The sequence below is a fragment of the Malaclemys terrapin genome, chromosome 1 (genome assembly GCF_027887155.1).
Source record: "Malaclemys terrapin pileata isolate rMalTer1 chromosome 1, rMalTer1.hap1, whole genome shotgun sequence".
NCBI classification, from domain to species: domain Eukaryota; kingdom Metazoa; phylum Chordata; order Testudines; family Emydidae; genus Malaclemys; species Malaclemys terrapin.
The window spans coordinates 156,973,924-156,993,387 of record NC_071505.1 but is presented as its reverse complement, the minus strand read 5'-3'; the positions used below and the strand labels follow the sequence as shown (position 1 = coordinate 156,993,387).

Sequence of the window (19,464 nt, the reverse complement as noted above, 5' to 3'; positions counted from 1 at the left end):
GAACTCACTAATTTTACAATTTATGTATTAGTGAATATACTCGTTCATTGACTGGGTCAATCTATTATTTTTACAGTAACCATCCAGAGCATATTGTAGCCTAATTTGAGGCCATCAATCTACAATCCTTACTCAGGCAAACCTCCCATTGAAGCTAATGGAGGGTTTGCCCAAATAAGGACCGCAAGATCAGATCCTAAATAATTATTTAATGCCTGTATTCCATAATAAAAATGTGGATATGCAGATGTCTTTGTAATGACACGACGATATTCCCGTATGTATTACAGTGGGTCTCCTAACCAAGGGTGGATTAAGGGATAATCCAGCTGCTTCATACTGAGATTCCAGTTTAAAGCCAATCATGCAGCATTAAGCTCCACAAGTTTGCTACAAAATTGAATGAGAGGTTGATGGCTTTAAATTGCATTTTAAGATGTAAACATGAAGGTGGGGGACGGCACGGTATGCTTCTAATTTTAGATTTTGACATTTATGAGCCGTTGATGATGATGATGATATTTTGTAAAGTAGAAAAGATTTTTAAAATTGCAAGCCCAGAAAAACTACTGAGAGATTACTATTCAAAAGTCATCATTTGTAGTTACCACACAGTGGTGTCTGACATGCTGCAGTTATTTACTGTTCTAAATTTAGAAAACATATATAGTGTCTTAAACAGCGTGTTAGCTGCACAATTGGGTTGGGTGTTGACCATGCTGGCAGTGGTTTTCTGAAACGCTTCGCCTTGTTAGCATGTGTTGATCCTGCTGGGAAAGAGTTAAGTGGGTTCTGCTGACTCACTGAGACCGGGGGGGGGGGGCTTGTTTCCCCACCTGGATATAAGAGGAGCGTGAGTAGCTTTCTAGAGAAATTAAAGGGAGCAAAGATATAGGATGGGGCTGGGCAGTCTCTCTACGCCAATGGTTTTCAACCTTTTTTTCATTTGCAGACCCCTAAAAATTTTCAAATGGAAGTAACGAGGAGTCCGGTGTCACCTTAAAGACAACAGATTTATTAAGCTTTCGTGGGTAAAAAAATCTCACTTCTTCAGATACAAATGAAAGCACGGACCTCTTTGGAAATCTTAGACATAAGCTCTGGACCCTCAGAGGTCTGCAGACCACAGGTTGAAAACCACTGTCTATGGTAATGACAATCTTTCCAGGACCCCTTAGACATAGTCTGTGGCAGGGCTGGCTCCAGGCACCAGGCAACCAAGCACATGCTTGGGGCGGCACCTGGTAAGGGGCGGCGGGGGGAGCGCGGCGCGGCACTCGGCGGGCAGCGCGGCGCTCGGCGGGGGGGGGAGGGGGAAGGCAGTCTCGGCGGGGGACGGCGCGGTGTTGGGGGGGAGTTTCGGCAGCGGGAGGGGGGCGCGCGTTCCGGCAGCGCGGCGCTCAGCGGGGGGGGGGGGGGGGAGGTTCGGGGGAAGAGGGCTTGCACTAAACTTCGTTATCGTATTCCTAAATGTTTATTCATAAAGCAATATCACAGGAAAGGGTTGAGTTTTTGACTCTACGCAATGTGTTGTAGAGCAGGTTGGGAAAGTCACCTGTTTACAGTCCTGTATCAGAGAGAGAGAGAGAGAGAGTGTGTGTGTGTGTGAGAGAGAGAGAGAGCATAATCTGCTCTATCCAGAGTGACAGCATACAGTACATGTGCCATCACGTCAAAATACTGCTGGTAGGTTTTATTTTATGCCTGCTGGCCTTGACCAGGTTTAAGCGATCTAAAGAGAGAAGCATTTTGGTAAAATACGTTTTTGCGATACAGCATTCATGTGTCACCTTATAATAAATGATTAAATCATAGAATCATAGAATATCAGGGTTGGAAGGGACCTCAGGAGGTCATCTAGTCCAACCCCCTGCTCAAAGCAGGACCAATCCCCAACTAAATTATCTCAGCCAGGGCTTTGTCAAGCCTGACCTTAAAAACCTCTAAGGAAAGAGATTCCACCACCTCTCTAGGTAACCCATTCCTAAACATCCCCCACTGCAACTTGAGACCATTACTCCTTGTTCTGTCACATGGTACCACTGAGAACAGTCTAGATCCATCCTCTTTGGAACCCCCTTTCAGGTAGTTGAAAGCAGCTATCAAATCCCCCTCATTCTTCTGTTCTGCAGACTAAATAATCCCAGTTCCCTCAGCCTCTACTCATAAGTCATGTGCTCCAGCCCCCTAATCATTTTTGTTGCCCTCTGCTGAACTCTTTCCAATTTTTCCACATCCTTCTTGTAGTGGGGGGCCCAAAACTGGACACAGTACTCCAGATGAGGCCTCACCAATGCCAAATAGAGGGGAATGATCACGTCCCTTGATCTTCTGGCAATACCCCTACTTATACAGCCCAAAATGCCATTAGCCTTCTTGGCAACAAGGGCACACTGACTCATATCCAGCTTCTCGTCCACTGTAACCCCTAGGTCATTTTCTGCAGAACTGCTGCCTAGCCACTCGGAATGGGGAGAGGGATTATTAATAGGCTACTGAAAATTATTTGTTCTGTGAATTTATGAAATATTAATGTTCAAAGTCTTATCTGATCTCAGACCATCTCCCCACATCACAGTGTGCACACGTGGTCCAGGTAGGAATAGGAAGTGAGCATTAGTTATGTAGGTGTGATGGGGAGGCATGTGTGCAGTGTATAAGCTGTCCTTGCTAGCAGCTGCTGTGCTTCTCCCGTGTGCTACTTCTTCAGTGTACACCTGCCATTCCATGGTGCTCCAAAAGGCACAGGAAGTGAAGGTGGGAGCTGTGACCCTGCTTCTCCCTCGGCACTAGCTCAAAGAATTAAAGGGATGGTCCCACTTAAGGGCTTCTGAACCCTAGGAAGAAATGGAGGGCAGGGTGGAGGAGGAGAGCAAAATAGCTGCAATTGGCCTAGTGCAAATTGACTTTTTAAACAGCTAGCTAACCCTTCTCTAACTTAGCTGTTTCTAGAGATGTCACTTCTTTGTGGCTGAACTAGAATTCTTCTTTTTCAAAACCTGGCTCTTTTTAAACACATGAAATGTACTGGATCAATACATAGTGACATTAGTAAAAACTCAATTTTCTTTGCCCACGGTTCCTAATGTACTGCACCAACTGCAGAATGGCAGATATTGCATCTTTAAAATGTTCTCTGTACCTTTAAAATACTACCAGCGTTCATGTTTGCATGACAGAAGGTCGCAAAGATACTTTAAAAGATGCCATAAACACAGTTTAAATACAAGAAATGGCTAAGGCTGTGAAACAAACTGACCAAGACCAGAAAAGATTTGGACTGCCTAATATTTTTGTGAATAAGTAACTTAGTAAAAAGATCCTAGAAAATGTATAATTCTGGTATCCCACATGTTCCTCAGCACCATGTTAAGCTCTGCTCATTGGGGATAGAGCTAGGATTGGACTGGTTAGAGTTGGGATTGGATCCGTTCTGTGTAGTCAGGCTGTAGCATTGGTAAAGCCTTATTAAATCCATTGCTGGGAAACCTCAGTCCTTTGCATGGAAGGTGCACAGTATTTTGTTTGGATCCTATATCATTTTTATTTGTAATAAATGTACTTTATTTTACATCATATTTTAACACTTTCTTTGCTGGCCTTCCATTGCCCTGCTGTGATGCTGCCATTCATTAATATGCCATTAGAATCAATAGAACATCATCATTATTGATGTATTTGGTTTCAGTCATGCTCATAATGTGCTAGACACCTCTAAACACGAAATAAGACACAGTCCCCCTGTCCTAAAAGACAAACAGACAAAGGGCCCCACACTAAGTAAAATGGTCATGGCGGTAGTTGGCCATGTTTGGTAATACATTTTAATAATAAAATGAACTATTTTTTTTATAATATAAAATTTCCAAGTACTCACAACCTAGCTATAATCAATGTTGGAAACCCTTGCACATTCTAGTACATTGTACTGTACAGTGTAACCTGTACTGAGTACCACCTCCTCTAGGCCAGCCCTCTCTCTTAAGGAACCATCTTAAAGAATTCCTAAGGTTTCCAGTACTTTTTTTTTTTTTTTTTAAACTTAAGTTAGATCTACTTGTACTAGGCAACCTATTTTTGTTGGTCTCTTGGATGGTTGCTTAAAACAGGTCTCATGCTATCCTAATACTGCACAGTAAAGAGTGATATCATAGCTTTTTAATTGAAAAGTATAATTGTTCGTATTTACACTGATAATGAAAGAAGAAACTCCACATTTCTAGGTGGTGCTCTTATATAGGTAATTACATTATAATGTGCCCAGGTAAATACTATACCAAGCAGATCCACTGGGATACAGCATTGCTCCAAAACTGCTGTCTGGTGTTGCTTGTTCGAACTTCTACATGGACAGCTTGTCCCACGCAGCATGGTTTGATCTCCATTTCTACAAATCTGCAGAGCTGAGTGAAGAAACTCCTGTGATTACATCACAGAAGCGAATGTTGATAATGCCATGTGATTTTTCCATTCAAAAATCTGAAAAATACTCAGGGGAGCTGCTTGTGGAGTGCAGATACTCCCTTGCCTCCAATATGAAACAAGTAGAAGATTCCCCCCTGCCCCACGTAAGTCACTCATACAAACCAGCCAAGAATTGTAATCTAATCAGAACCAAGTGAATTTAATCTTTAATTGTATTTAAAAGACGCATGCATTTTTGAATTCACAAACTCAGCAGAATTAACACTTTATTTCCTGAGATGTAAGTGAAAAGGAAAAAGTTAGTTATAACCCTCATCTGATCTCTAGCATGGACTCTGTAGGATAGCAGAGATTGAATCTAATGTATGTTTTTTGGATTAACTTTTGTCGTATTCAGTGTGTGTATATTAAAAAAATCTCTACAAGATTGTTGAGAAGATAATGGTCAAGATTTTCAAAAGTGACTAGTAATTTTGGGTCCTTGAGAGTGCTTAAAAGGTCCTGATTTTCAGAAAGCGATGAGCATATATCTGAAAATCAGTGCCCTTTAAGGTGATTCAGGTTGAGCACCCAAAATCACTATTCACTCTTGAAAAATTTGGCCAGTTTATGTTCATCAGGTGCTTTAATAATAAATATACAACTTGTGTCTGTGTTATCAATGTTAAAATATTTCTGGGAGAAAATTTTTGGATATTAAATAAATTCCATTTTAATTCTTCCTTCAACTTGCTTGGAATATTCTTTTTTTTCCAGAAACTGTCCTATATGAAAGAAGCAATGGACGGGTGAGTATTTACACTGCCCTGCACTTTATACTGTCAGGTAACAGCTATAAAGCTGAGTCGTGACATTTTGTAAATCTTTCTCTCGTTCTGGTTTCTCGCCAGTGACTGCAGCGATTGGTCCTGTGGGTAAGTCATTTTTACTTTTTAAAGCTTGTGGCCAGACCCTGCTTAATTTAGTTTACACACTGCAGATTTTGTTGTTAGTCTTAAGCGATAAAGGATGAAATTCACCCTAGTGCAGAGGACTCAGAAGGACTTTAGTATGGGGATCGCTTGTGACAGCAACAGGCAGAGTGTCCCAGCATAGTTAGCATGCTCAGAGCATCTCAACCTGCCTAGTAAAGGGCCTGTATTTTTGCTTGAATGAGCCCAATACTTAGTTGTGTCCAGCCAGGCAAATATAGTGTCTTTACCAGAGAGGTGAAGAGATTAGTGCGGAATCTGAACTGGGGAAAGAGCCATGTCAGTGTGGCCTGTTTTTGTAGCATAATACTCAGGCCAGTGACTCAGCCAGTTTGTACTTGGTGAGCCCTTCATGCTGGGAGACTTGAAACTCTAGAGATGGCTCTGGGCACCTTTGAAAATTGGATCCATTAACGTTCTGTTTAATATTTTTATATATGTTTAAAATGCCATAAGAGGTGTGCTCTAAGCATGTTATTACAGGGAAATTAGCTGCATGGCTCCTGTTGATTTTAATGGGGGAATCTCTCACTTAAAACTCTGTGTAATGCTAATGATATTTTTATGGTAAATATAAATAGTGCACATGATGGGGAAATGAGTCACTGAAAAGACTTTTTAAAAAAACAAAGGCAATTATTCTCCTAATGATGGCATAACCACAATATAACACACACAAATGTAATAACACAAAGGTGAATATAATGGCAGGACTTAAACTAAAAATGAAAGTCTCTACATTCAAAGAACACCTCCCCCCCTCCCCCCCCCCGCGCAGTTGGTTGCTCTGACATACACCCCATAAAAACCAACTGACTTCAGTTATGTTTCAGGAGCTGTAAATCTGTTCAGAATTGGCTTGCCATCCTGCTTTCCCTTGTGCCACTGAAGATTTCATTTTTGTAAAACAAATATTCTGGCCAATTTAATTCATTTTAGGCATCTTAAACTTTGTGTGCCTGATTTTTCTCTCCCTGACATCAGTTTTATCCCAGTGTAGCTCTTACATTAATGGAGTTATTTCTGATTTACACTTGCATGAAAGAGTTCAGAATCAGGTAATGGGATTTGTCTCAATTTGAAGGTTGGAAGTTTTAGGGAAAAAATAAAATCTGCAAGGGAAGCTTTGATTTAAAAGAAATTAAAAATCTCTTCATAATAAGTGCTCTACAAAACTGTACTAAAAGCAGAGAAATAAATAACTACTAATGAAATAGAGTTAAATGCTGCCCTGGGATACACGGATCCATGCACGGTGATGACTTTTCTGCCTCACACTGCTTGTTTCTGAGGGCAGAAAGGGGGATGCATAATGTTTTGTTTAATGTGAACTTTACACTAACAGCTGCCTTAAGTAGCACTCTGTGACATAGGCATTGTAAAGGAGACTGATAACCAGCTGGCTAGCTAATACAATTGAGTGCATCAGATGGATTTACAGTGTCTCATTTAAAGTAAAAAGAACAGGAGTACTTGTGGCACCTTAGAGACTAACAAATTTATTTGAGCACACTTTCGTGGGCTAGTTGTAGTCCACGAAAGCGTGCTCAAATAAATTTGTTAGTCTCTAAGGTGCCACAAGTACTCCTGTTCTTTTTGCAGATACAGACTAACACGGCTGCTACTCTGAAACCTGTCATTTAAAGTAGGTGTACTAAACATGTTGCAGTCAACCCAGTGTAAATTACTCTGAGAATAAATGGACACAAATCAGACATCAAGAATTATAATATTCAAAAACCAGTTGGAGAACACTTCAATCTCCCTGGTCACTCTATTACAGACCTAAAAGTTGCAATATTACAACAACAAAACTTCAAAAACAGACTCCAACAAGAGACTGCTGAATTGGAATTAATTTGCAAACGACACCATTAAATTAGGCTCGAATAAAGACTGGGAGTGGATGGGTCATTACACAAAGTAAAACTATTTCCCCATGTTTATTTTCCCCCCCCTACTGCTCCTCACACCTTCTTGTCAAGTGGTGGAAATGGGCCATTTTGATTACCACTACAAAAAGTTTTTTTTCTCTCCTGCTGGTAATAGCTCACCTTAACAGATCACTCCCGTTATAGTGTGTATGGTAACACCCATTGTTTCATGTTCTCTGTGTGTATATATCTTCCTACTGTATTTTCCACTGCATGCATCCGATGAAGTGGGTTTTAGCCCACGAAAGCTTATGCTCAAATACATTTGTTAGCCTCTTAGGTGCCACAAGTACTCCTGTTCTTTTTACTCTGAGGCTGTTCACAACAGAAAATTAGAGTTGGCTTTCTCATGTCTCTTATTGGAATCAATGGAGTGTTCTCCTTTTGTACTTTTTTCATTTAACTTTCTTTTTTAACATTTTAACTCTACAACATTCCACCCCCCCTCAAATTTGTAGTTTACTTTGCATTTGGAGATGATGCAATGTATTGAAACTTAGTCTGGCAGAACAAAAATGTGATGTAAGAATTAAGTCAACTAACTACTAGGTCAGTCGTTCCCAAACTTGTTCCGCCGCTTGTACAGGGAAAGCCCCTGGCAGGCCAGGTCGGTTTGTTTACCTGCTGCGTCCACAGGTTTGGCCGATCGCGGCTCCCAGTGGCCGCGGTTTGCTGCTCCAGGCCAGTGGGAGCTGCTGGAAGCGGCATGAGCCAAGGGACGTACTGGCCGCTGCTTCCAGCAGCTCCCATTGGCCTGGAGCAGCGAACCGGAGCCACGATCGTCCGACCTGCAGACGCGGCAGGTAAACAAACCGGCCCGGCCCGCCAGGGGCTTTCCCTGCACGAGCGGCGGAACAAGTTTGGGAACCACTGTACTAGGTGATAATGTGAAGGGGCACATATCATATGAATTTTCATTCGGAATTTGTCTTAGACAGATTTGTTGTGGACCAGGTGTCAGCAGGAAGAGATTCACTATAATGTACTTCAGTATATTCAAAATACACAAAATATTAAGCATTAGAGAACCAAGTCCAGAATGTGACACCTGAAGCCTTCATTGAACTTTGGATCAGAATTTTGATGTGGGCTTACTTTTGTAAGGGTCAGAACCAGAAGACCAATTCTAAATACCCCTGAATTAGGAATGGGATTTGTGATTCAATCCAATCTCAAAACACACAATTTCTCTTCATATTCTCCATATGTCTATTGTATTGTATTAATCATGTAGATATTTTCAACCAATGTTGGTTAGCTTTCAGTTGGTCACAAGACAAAAAATGGCTTTTGCTGTTGACCTCTGAAGTGGGCCATGATTTAGCCTGGACACTCACTGACATTTGATGTGGACACTCAGATGAAGAGGCAGGATAGCATGGTATCCAGCTCCCATAAGTATCTAACAAGAGCTGATCACCTCCCACTGCAGGCACAAATGGGATGCCTCCACTGATGTCTCCCACTAAAGGCACAAGCTGGCTGGTGGTTCTAATGACTTCTGCACATAAGGAGCTAAGTGGTTATCCTGGGAGTCCTTAGTGGTCCTTTAGGAAGAGCAGATGCCCCAACCCTCTCCAGTCTTCAGAAGGAGTCAGCAGGCGCACTCAATCTTGCCTGCTGAGGGGAACTGTTATTCTGTACTCAAGTCCTTTGTGCTCATAAGGACTTTGGTGCATAACTAGGGTCCTACCAAATTCACAGCATGAAAAACGCGTCACGGACCATGAAATCTGGTCTCCCCCTGTGAAATCTGGTCTTTTGTGTGCTTTCAGTTTTCATGGAGGAGACCAACGTTTCTCAGATTGGGAGTCCTGACCCAAAAGGGAGTTGCGGGGTGGTTGCAAGGTTATTTTAGGGGAGATTGTGGTATTGCCACCCTTACTTCTGCGCTGCCTTCAGAGCTGGGCGGCTGGAGAGCAGCAGCTCTTGGCCAGGCGCCCAGATCTGAAGGCAGCTCCCTGCCAGCAGCAGCATAGAAGTAAGGGTGGAAACACCATACCATGGCTTCCTTATTTCTGCGCTGCTGCCTTAAGAGTTGGGCAGCCAGAGAGTGGCGGCTGCTGACTGAGGGCCCAGCTCTGCAGGCAGCAGTGCAGAAGTAAGGGTGGCAATACCAGACCATGCCATCCTTACTTCTGCGCTGCTGCTGGCGGCGGAGCTGCCTTCAGAGCTTGGCTCCTGGCCTGCAGCCACTGCTATCCAGCTCTGAAGGCAGCACCGCTGCCAGCAGCAGCACAGAAGTAAGGGTAGCAGTACCACAACACCCCCTACACAATAACCTTGCGACCACCCTCCCCCACAACTCCCTTTTGGGTCAGGACTCCTACAGTTACAATCCACCTCTACCTCAATATAATGCTGTCCTCGGGAGCCAAAACATCTTACCGCGTTATAGGTGAAACCGCGTTATATCGAACTTGCTTTGATCCACCGGAGTGCGCAGCCCCGCCCCCCCGAAGCGCTGCTTTACCGCGTTATATCGAGGTAGAGGTGTACCAAGAAATTTCAGATTTAAATAGCTGAAATCATGAAATTTACGATTTTAAAAATCCTATGACCTTGAAAGGGACCAAAATGGACTGTGAATTTGGAAGGGCCCTATCCATAATGTTTTCTGCTCAAAAGTCTTGTGCTGTGGCTGAGGTACCAGCCCCAGTGTTGTTGGCTATTGTCCCACATTTCTGTCTATTGATCCCTGGCTCAGCTGGTGTTTTGAGGTAACTTTCACGCATATGGGGGGCCAGTAACCCGCCTCAGGTCAGGTGTACCTAGTGTAAACCTACAGAGCAGCCATAGAGAGTTCACTATGTAGTTTTACTGGATCATATTGCTAAGTCCCTGCATTGTGATACAAATGTATATTTGTTGTGTTAAGTCTGTTTCTGGGCAGACATACGTGTCAGGATATCTCTAAGGTTTGCTTGCTTGCTTGGTTTCTTGCCTTGTGTGCTTGATTTTTGGATGCAGCTTCCTGCCAAGATACACTTGTACATATTATGACATAAGTAGCACCTTGTTTTGCGTGAAGCTTTGGGAAAAAGAAGTGGTGGTATTCTCCCTGTTGACTTTTGATAGGACTTTGTTCTTGGCTGGGGGGAGAAGGGAAGCAGACAGGCTGACATCCTCTGTAATCTGTATGACTGTCTCTCTTTTTCTCCCCCTACCCCCCATGCACATCATCTTTGGTATAGGAATAGGCGGTGCACTTCCTTTACCAACCTGGGTAGTCTAGGTTGTAGGTCTGTGGTGTAACAAGTATCCTGTATTTTAATAAACCGCTCAGTGTGCCTGGCTCGATTTTACTCCAGGATCTCATAGACTTTAAGGCCAGAAGGGACCATCATGATCATCTAGTCTGACCTCCTGCACATTGCAGGTCACAAAACCTCACCCACCCCCTCCTGTAATAGACCCCTTAACCTCTGGCTGAGTTACTCAAGTTCTCAAATCATGGTTTCAAGACTTCAAGTTACAGAGAAATCACCATTTACTTTAGTTTAAACCTGCAATTCACCAGTGCCCCATGCTGCAGAGGAAGGCGAAACCCCCCCTCCCAAGAATCTCTGCCAATATGACCAGAGGGAACGTTCCTTCCTAACCCCAGATCTCTATCTGTCTTGATACTTGCATGGCCTTCATTACTGTTGTATCAGAGCATCTTGCAGTATTTAATCTCTCAACACTTGTGAATTTGGGAAATACTGTTATCCCCATTTTACAGATGGGAAGCTGAGACACTAACCGGCTTGCCTGGGGTCACATAGGAAATCTGTAGCATAGCAGGGAATTGACCCCGGGTCTCTTGAGTCCTGTGCCAGTGCTCTAATCACTGGACCATCCTTCTTCTTTGTCACATAGTGTCACTTAGATTTTGCAATCTGGTCTTTTTTACTCATGGCTAAGAATGTAAGGAGGTTTTCTGTTGGTTCCCGTTCTTCTGATTGTGATTTCCAAAGCATTGTTCTGGGGACAAGAAACTAAAACAGTATTATATTTTTGTGAATTTTGATCAATCTTTCCTCCACTAAACAAAAAGCTCCTGTGTTTGTGGCTTTATATTCATATTTATGTTTCAGGAGAAAAATGGAGTTCAAATCAGAATCTCATTAATCCTACAGTAATATCTTCTATAAGTCTAACTCCAACAGCATTCAATAATAATTAAAAAAACACATACTTTCATAGAAAATTTTAAACAAAGCTGTAAAATTGAAGTTTACTAAATTTCCTAAGATACCTTGTATAATCTCATGTAGTTGCAAAAAAAGTGAGTGTATATGGGTGGAAAAAAAACTGGTTTCAGCAAGTTAAGTGCTTGGGTAGTTTAGTGGAGCCAACAGAAAAGGTAGCTTATGGTTGTTGCATAACTTATTTCCAGGAATAGCTTGCAGTCTGGCATTACACACAGTTATGTAATGCCAGGATGAAAGTTGGTTCCAGTAAAACTACCGCTTGCAGTCATGTAAGATTAACCATCAATGGTGGTAGCAATGGTTCACACTATAGAATAAATAGGACTTGAGTCCACCCTGTCATGTAACCATGGTGTAAAAATGCCCAAGTCCTTTCTACACTAACACTCCACCATTGCTGTTTCCCTGTGTTTAGCTGCATGACTCCTACATTTATTAATGGGAAGTCCCGTGGTTAAATCCCATACACCATTACAAAAATATGTAACCCTTCCAAATTGAAACTCGGCCGGGAACTTTTGTTCCTCTTTTCAAACGTTATTGTTTGTTTTCTTTTATGTGAAAGTATTTTTATTTTTAGTGGTTCATTCAGCTTTTTTGCTGTCTAGATCAGCAACCCTTAATAGAAAGATCAAAAATGTTTGGACTCCTTTTGAGCCTCATAATTTTAAAAAGTAAAGCAAAAAAGTGCATATTATGAACAACTGTAAAATATATACAACTTGTGCAACAACCATAAGCCATATACATATCATTCATTCATATATATTTAACAATTGTTCATAATTTTTTTCGTAACTTTTTAAAATTATGAGGTTCAAAATGAGTCAGAAAATTTGTGATAATTCTATTAAGGGATCTCCCAGGGGGGAGATGAGAGGAAGAGGCCTAGGGAGGACATCCTTAAGTAGTCTTGGTTGCCAGGTTACTGGTAGCTAAAAGGGCCCTGGGTCATAGCCCGGTAGAGGGGGAGGGCCCGGGCTCCCCTCCCCACAACCCCATTGGCAGTCCAGGGTTGTGGCCGTGACCACTAGGCCACGCTTCCCAACCAGACCCTGAGCGGAGACCATTACAGAGCTATTGGGATCATTTTATTTCATATTAGAGAGCTGGGGACATGGGACACTTAATTATTCTTAAGTCAATCAAACAAGCAAAAAAACCCAGAGAGAGAGAAAAATCTTAACTACGAATTTATTTTTAAAATGACCCAAAAGATATCAATGGTATCACAGATGCACCATCATATGACAGACCCAAAGTGTTGCTTTGTCGTTAACTAGAGGCCTGGATCCAGCAAAGCACTCAAGTATGTGCATCTCATGACTTCAGTGGGTCTATACATGTTTAGGTGTTTTGCTGGTTTGGGACCTATAAATACACAGAAGACCTCTTTAGACCCTCTCAGAAGGCAGGGGGAAAATCAGTGACATGACTGATGTATCATAAAAGACAAATAACCTATTTTGGGGTACACTCTTCATGAGAACTGAAAAAGGACTTTCTTTAGCCCCAGTTCAGCTTTTGGACGCCCCCAGGGCTGTGCCTTTGGACCATCACTGTCTAGGATCAAGTAGTTAACAGAATTATATGGTCTGAAACCAGTTATTTCTGCCAAGGCACCATAGTGCAGCATTGCTCATCCTTCATTTTAAACTTCTGTTTGTGTGCTCCTTTCTGCTTCTCCATACATACATTATATATTTGTATATTTTGCTTAATGCTCAGCCATGCTGGTCCAAGTCTTCACTTGTGCAGGTAGGACAACAGAAATTACATTTTTGTCATGTGTTCTTTTCTCAAGTTCACAATGGCCCAACAAATGCCTAAATTCTTCCCACTGAAGTCACAGGGTTGCCTGAATATAACGAAGGGTAGAATTTGTTCCAGTGATTTCAGGTTTGGGTGAACTTCAGCATGTATTGATCCAATGATTGAAAAAGGGTAAAGGAGAATTTGCATCTATATTTACCATGAAGGGCAATATACATTTGATGGTCACTAAAACATTGAGTCAATATATGTATTGTTATGTACATTCTAAATGTCTTCATCAGAAGCATCTGGAAATATCTCCACTGTAGCCAGGAGTTTCTCGAGTATCCATTTTTATTAAATTAACATTTTAAGATAGGAGTCCAGAAATAAATATTGAGTACTGGCAAATCAATCAGGAAACACAAATTTGCATATGCAATGTGGTTGGTTAACATTGTTCCTAAAACCAGTGTGGTAGGCCTCTGATGTGAAAAACCGCATTAGTTAACTGGGTGAAATTCATCCCTGATGTTACTTCATTGATTTCAGTAGGGTCATACCCGAGATATGCTTGGACCCTGACTTGCGTTTTCAGCCAGTTGTGAATGAAAACTGTGTGTGTAACAATACCATTTATTTCCTATTATAATAATCAAATCTTTCTGCTTGTCAATATGCATGTCTGGGTCACGGGCACTTGAATTTAAAAATTTAGCATAAAGTAGGTTGTTGTTGCTATAGAAGTTGATCTTGACATTACAGAGTCTGTTTGGTCCTCATTTTATCAATTGTCCAGTCTTGGAAAGAGAGTTGTCCAGTTAGTGTTTCATTAGATTTAATTGGCTATATTTTACCAGCGAAAGGCCTTTTCTGCACTGGTGGAGCTGCATGAGTGCATGCACCTTGTGTAGATGTGCTGCTCCAGTATAAACGGTGGCTTGCACCAACATGATTTCTAACCAAGGGGACAAAGGTCAGAGTTACAATTTGGGGAACTTCTGTAGTTGAAAATACCAGGCTCTGTACCTAGATGTCATTTGAAAATTTCCGCCAGTGACCGTTTTACAAAGAAGAGCTACTGCCATCCTCCCCATCTACTACCACCACCGTGGCTGCTTCCAGCATTCTTCCTGTTTTCTCCCCTCGTGGTTGCTTCCCTGTGCCTGCAAACCAGAGACTTCCCCCTCTGACCGTGTAGTCCCCTCTTCCACTCCCTCCCAACTGCTTTTTTCTCTCAGCAGCAGCTGGCTCCATCTGCCCCCAGGCTCCTTGGAGTTGAGAGGAGGTGGCAGCAAGAGTTGGAACAAGCTGCTACTGAGAGGAAGAACAGGCCACTTGTATTTAGGTGCCTGTGTAAGCATTTAGAAGCCTACTTTTAGGCAATTGCAATTTGGAAATGTTGGCCACTGAAAAATAAAAGTAGCGTTTATAGTGTAGCATTCTCTTCATTTTTCTGATCTCCCTTGAGAAAAACGTCCTCAAAAACTCCAGCAAATTAGCTAAAAATGATCTTCCAGTAAATCATGGGGATTAAAGTAATAAAATAGTCTTATTTCCTTGCTCTGCCACTGACTTGCCTTGTCACCATATGCAAGTCACTTCACCTCTCTGTGCTCCTGCTTTCTTTATGTAAAAGGAGGTTGATGTGAGGCTTAATTAGGATTTGTAAAGGGTTTAGAGCAGGGCTTCTCAAACTTCATTGCACTGTGACCCACTGCTGACAACAAAAATTACTACATGACCCTGAAGCCTGAGACTGCTTGAGCCCCATTTCCCCGGGTGGAGTGGGGAGCAAAGCCTGACCCCTACCACCCTGGGGGCGGGGAGGCAAAGCTGAAGCCCTTGGGCTTTGGTCCCAGGAGTGGGGTTTGGGCTCGGGCTTAGGCTTGGGCTTCAGCCTTGGGCCCCAGCAAGTCTATTCCTGGGGGAATTCTGCGCCAATGCGCACGCACAGAATTTATGTCCCCCACAAATTTCTTTGCTTCCCCACAGAAAAATGACTTTCTGATGGGGAACCAAAGGGAAGCCGCAAGAGTGGTCATCTGACCCTCCCCAGCCGTATGTTTCGGGTGCGCAGGGCAGCTGGCAGAGAAGTAAATCACTGTGGGGTAGAGGGTGGGACTGGGGAAGACCCAGCTGGTGGCTCCTACTCTGCACTGGGCTCAGCTTCTAGTCCCGGCTGGGCTGGGGAGGACGGGATTTCCTCTTCCCCTGCACGGCATTTGGGGCTGGGTCAGACCCACCCCCAGATTTCTCTTCCAGTTTCAGGAAGCTCTGCAAACTCTGTCTCCCACCCACTTCCTGCACCCATCACTCCTCAGCTGCAGGGGGAGGGAGCTACAGGGAGCTGCTTCCCTATCCGCCCAACCCCCGAGCATCCAGACTCCCTCATACCCAGATCCTCCTGCTGAGCCTCACCCCCCTCTGCCCTCAGAAACCCCACCTGATGAGCCCAACTTCCCCTGCACCTGGCCCACCCCACCGAGCCCCAACCAGCTGCATCTGGGTCCCCACCCCACTGAGCCCGACTCCCCAAGCATCTGGACTCCCCACTGACCCCCTTACACACCCAGACCCCCTTGCCAAGCTCTATCCCCACACACACAGACCCCTCCCCCCCAACCATCTTCATCTGGACCCCTCTGCAGAGTCCCATTACTGTTGCAGTCAGAACCCCACAATCCCCTGTGCATCCAGATCCCCCCACTGACCTCCCCACACCCAACCCTCTCAACCCACACCTGGATCCCCCCCCCCACTAAACCCCTGCACACTTGGATCCTGCCTTGCTGAGCCTGTCTGCCCACACCTGGTGCACCTGGCAAGGAGGGGCAGGGCCTGAGGTGTTTCTGGGGCAAGCCCAGTCCTTGCGCTGTGTCAGGGTTGGGTGTAGCCTCACCACTCAGTCCGTGTCCCGGGGGGAGGCTGCACAGTGATCTGCCACCTCTGTGCAGCCAGTGGCCTGTGCTCCCCAGTGCCATACTGGAACCTTCAAATTTATTTGACAAATAAAATTTTCACAATTTTAAAATTTTGTGAGCAGAATTTTTATTTTTTTTTGGCGCAGAATGCCCTCAAGAGTACAAGTCTAAGCCAGCCCTGGAGACCCCACTAAAATGGGGTGGCGGCCCACTTTGTGGTCCCGACCCACAGTTTGAGAACCGCTGGCTGGAAAGCATTATAGATGAGCAGAATAGTTTGAGAACCGCTGGCTGGAAAGCATTCTAGATGAGCAGAATATTATTTTAAAACTATGCTGGCATGATTGTGCTTCAGTGGGAAATGCAAAACTTTTGTCTTTGCTGTCTATGAATTTTTGTGTACGAGTTTCACTATCTTGAACACTTGTGGGAAGTGAATTTTTGGTTTGCACATTCCATCCAATACTTTGGGAAAGTTAATTTCAAATTTGCTTTCTGTGAACACTGCATGAGAAATATGACATTTAGCTGCTATAGAGACAGGTGCCTTAGAAAGAAACCTGATTGTGGACTTGATCTAATGCCCTTTGAAGTCATTGGGAGTCAGAACCTGAACAGATTAGAAGCATTTGATCAGGAAACAAGATAGCTCCAATTTCAGATTTAGAATAGGAAGCAACTAAATAAACAAAATTGATTCAAATTTATCAATTGCAATTAAGAAAGTCACAATTTGTTCACTGACATTGCATGAACAGAAAAAGAAGCAAAATTTGTTGACTAAATTACGTTATATATTATTCTTTCAGCTCTAATCACCACTTACCTTATAGCCTTTATTTGAATAGTTTTGGTATGCTAACCAGGTGCAGCTTTCCAGATCTCAGGAATCTTGCCACTTATTTTCTTGAAATTCTAAATGTATCAGAAAGAAGTCGCAAATTATCTGACCTTAAGTCCTTTAAAATCCATAGATTATGTAGACCTGGGACTTTGTCCACGTTAAGAACAAGAGCATTCGGTCTGTAATCATTTCCTTTGTTACCTGCAGGCTATTTATAGTAACACCTCTTCTATACTACCAGGAAATGTTATCTCTAGTCTGGGCATCTGTCCAACTCTTCCTTATGTGAAGACCAGTCAAAATCAACAGATCCACAAATGACTGTACTTACTGCTCTCATCACCAGACTATATTACTTTCAACAAACTTAATCTCTTTGTTAGATCACTTTGTGGGCTGGTGTGCACAGCTCTGGACTGTGCATTGATTTGATCCCCTTAAACATTTCACAATATTTCTATAATATGATTAATGATCATTTCAGTGATAATGTCTACTGTATTTGTAACTAGTGGGGATGGTTCCTCTACCTGCTGCTGAAAACAGGTGACAGTAGGGTGACCAGACAGCAAGTGTGAAAAATCGGGACAGGGGCTGGGGGGTAATAGGAGCCTATATAAGAAAAAGACCCAAAAATCAGGACTGTCCCTATAAAATCGGGACATCTGGTCACCCTAGGTGACAGATACGAGGACTTGGAAGCAAATATAAACAGCTGTATCTCATGTCTGTAACCTGCACTTTTGAGGGTTTTTCTGAGACTCATTGGCTTACTGTTCAGGAAAATATTTTGAAGTCTTGTTTAATCAATATTTTCTGCTTTTCTAACCAGGATTTTTTTAAGAAGTGCCATCCAAAGGCCTGGTCCACACTAACCCCCCACTTTGAACTAAGATACGCAACTTCAGCTACATGAATAACGTAGCTGAAGTCGAAGTACCTTAGTTTGAACTTACCGCGGGTCCAGACGCGGCAGGCAGGCTCCCCCGTCGACTCCGCGTACTCCTCTCCCAGAGCAGGAGTACCGGCGTCGACAGCGAGCACTTCCGGGATCGATCCCAGAAGATCGATTACTTACTGCCGGACCCAGAGGTAAGTATAGACCTACCCAAAGACAGCCTGGATGTTACTGAACAGGCATGAGAAACAGTTATTTTGCCACTCCCCAAACTTAATGTTTTCTGGGCTAAGATGATCACAACAACTGCACAGAGCTGGCCTAAGGATACTGGGAAGCTTTAGCGAGATAAGTCCTTGGGATAAACAGCAAACTCAACATACTCATTTTACAACTGTGTGTGTGTGTGTGTGTGTGTCTTTAGGTAATTCCAATCTCCTGCTGCAGAGATGAAGCCCAGCTGCTTGTGTTTTTTAACATTAGCAACCTGTTCACATCAGTTTTATGTTTTCAAGGTTATCTTCTCCAGGAAAAGGATTAGACACATTAAAAATTAAAGGAAGAAAGCCAAGGATTGTTCACTTTCTAGTTCCTCCATTATTGGTGTGAGTGGACCCAGGGGCTTCTCACATCCCAAACGTCAGCAGTGTTGGCAACAAAGACAGGTTTGATCTTGATAAAGTTCAGCTTAGAGTATAGCTGCATAATTTGAAGCATTTAGTCAGGCTCCATTTTGTGTGTGTGTGTAGGAGAATTTTCAGCATTGTCTCCAAACTCACAGGACTATTCCCAGTTCAGTGGCAGCAGATGCCTGAGCCACGGAAATGGTATTAAATAGAACAAATGGGAAATGGTGTTCCAGGCAGGCTGCTGCAAAGAAGACCAATTCTTTTTCAACTTCTTGAGCCCCACTATTGTTCTGATTCCCCTAAATTTAGAGAGTATATTATAGTTCTGATTAAAAAAAAAAAAAACCTTATTGGAACTCAATTTTTTTCTTGTCAAATGTTTGAAAGATGAACAATGAAGAGGGTTGGCATAGAGAAAAATCACAGGTTTTACAATTGTCCATTATGACCTCAAGTTAGCAAAATACTTCAATATACATATTTAACATAAACTTAAAGGATGTGAGGAGTCTTAATGACTTCACTTAATGACTACTCATGTTCTTAAGAACCTTGCTGATTAAAGGCCTATGTGGAATCATGACTTAGTGTAGAGTCCTGCCGTTCTTTGAGGAGTGATCTAAGGTCCAATTTTTTGTCTTTATTTGGGCAAAACCACCACTGACTTCAGGGGGAATTTTGCCTGAGTAAAGACTGCAGGATAAAGCCCCAAGTAAGTCATAGAATCTTTGGGGTTAAAACCAATATGGGGGGAAAAAAAGGATGTTCTCAAAATAAACATTAAAATGCATTAAAATTCACAATTTTGAACTCTTAGCATGTTCTTGTTGAAGGGAATTTTCTCAATTGAAAATTGTAAACAGCAAGATGATCAAGAAAAAATGTCTC

General features: G+C 42.8%; 1 protein-coding gene across 1 annotated transcript in view; it reads left to right on the top strand.

The window, feature by feature from the left end:
• Positions 1-19,464, top strand: part of IMPG2 (interphotoreceptor matrix proteoglycan 2) — an 88,797-nt gene that overhangs the window by 33,723 nt on the left and 35,610 nt on the right. Inside the window, exons 4-5 of the mRNA XM_054016410.1 lie at positions 5,182-5,213; positions 5,316-5,339. Of these exons, the coding sequence (XP_053872385.1) occupies positions 5,182-5,213; positions 5,316-5,339 (56 nt within the window). The remainder of the gene's footprint in view (positions 1-5,181; positions 5,214-5,315; positions 5,340-19,464) is intronic.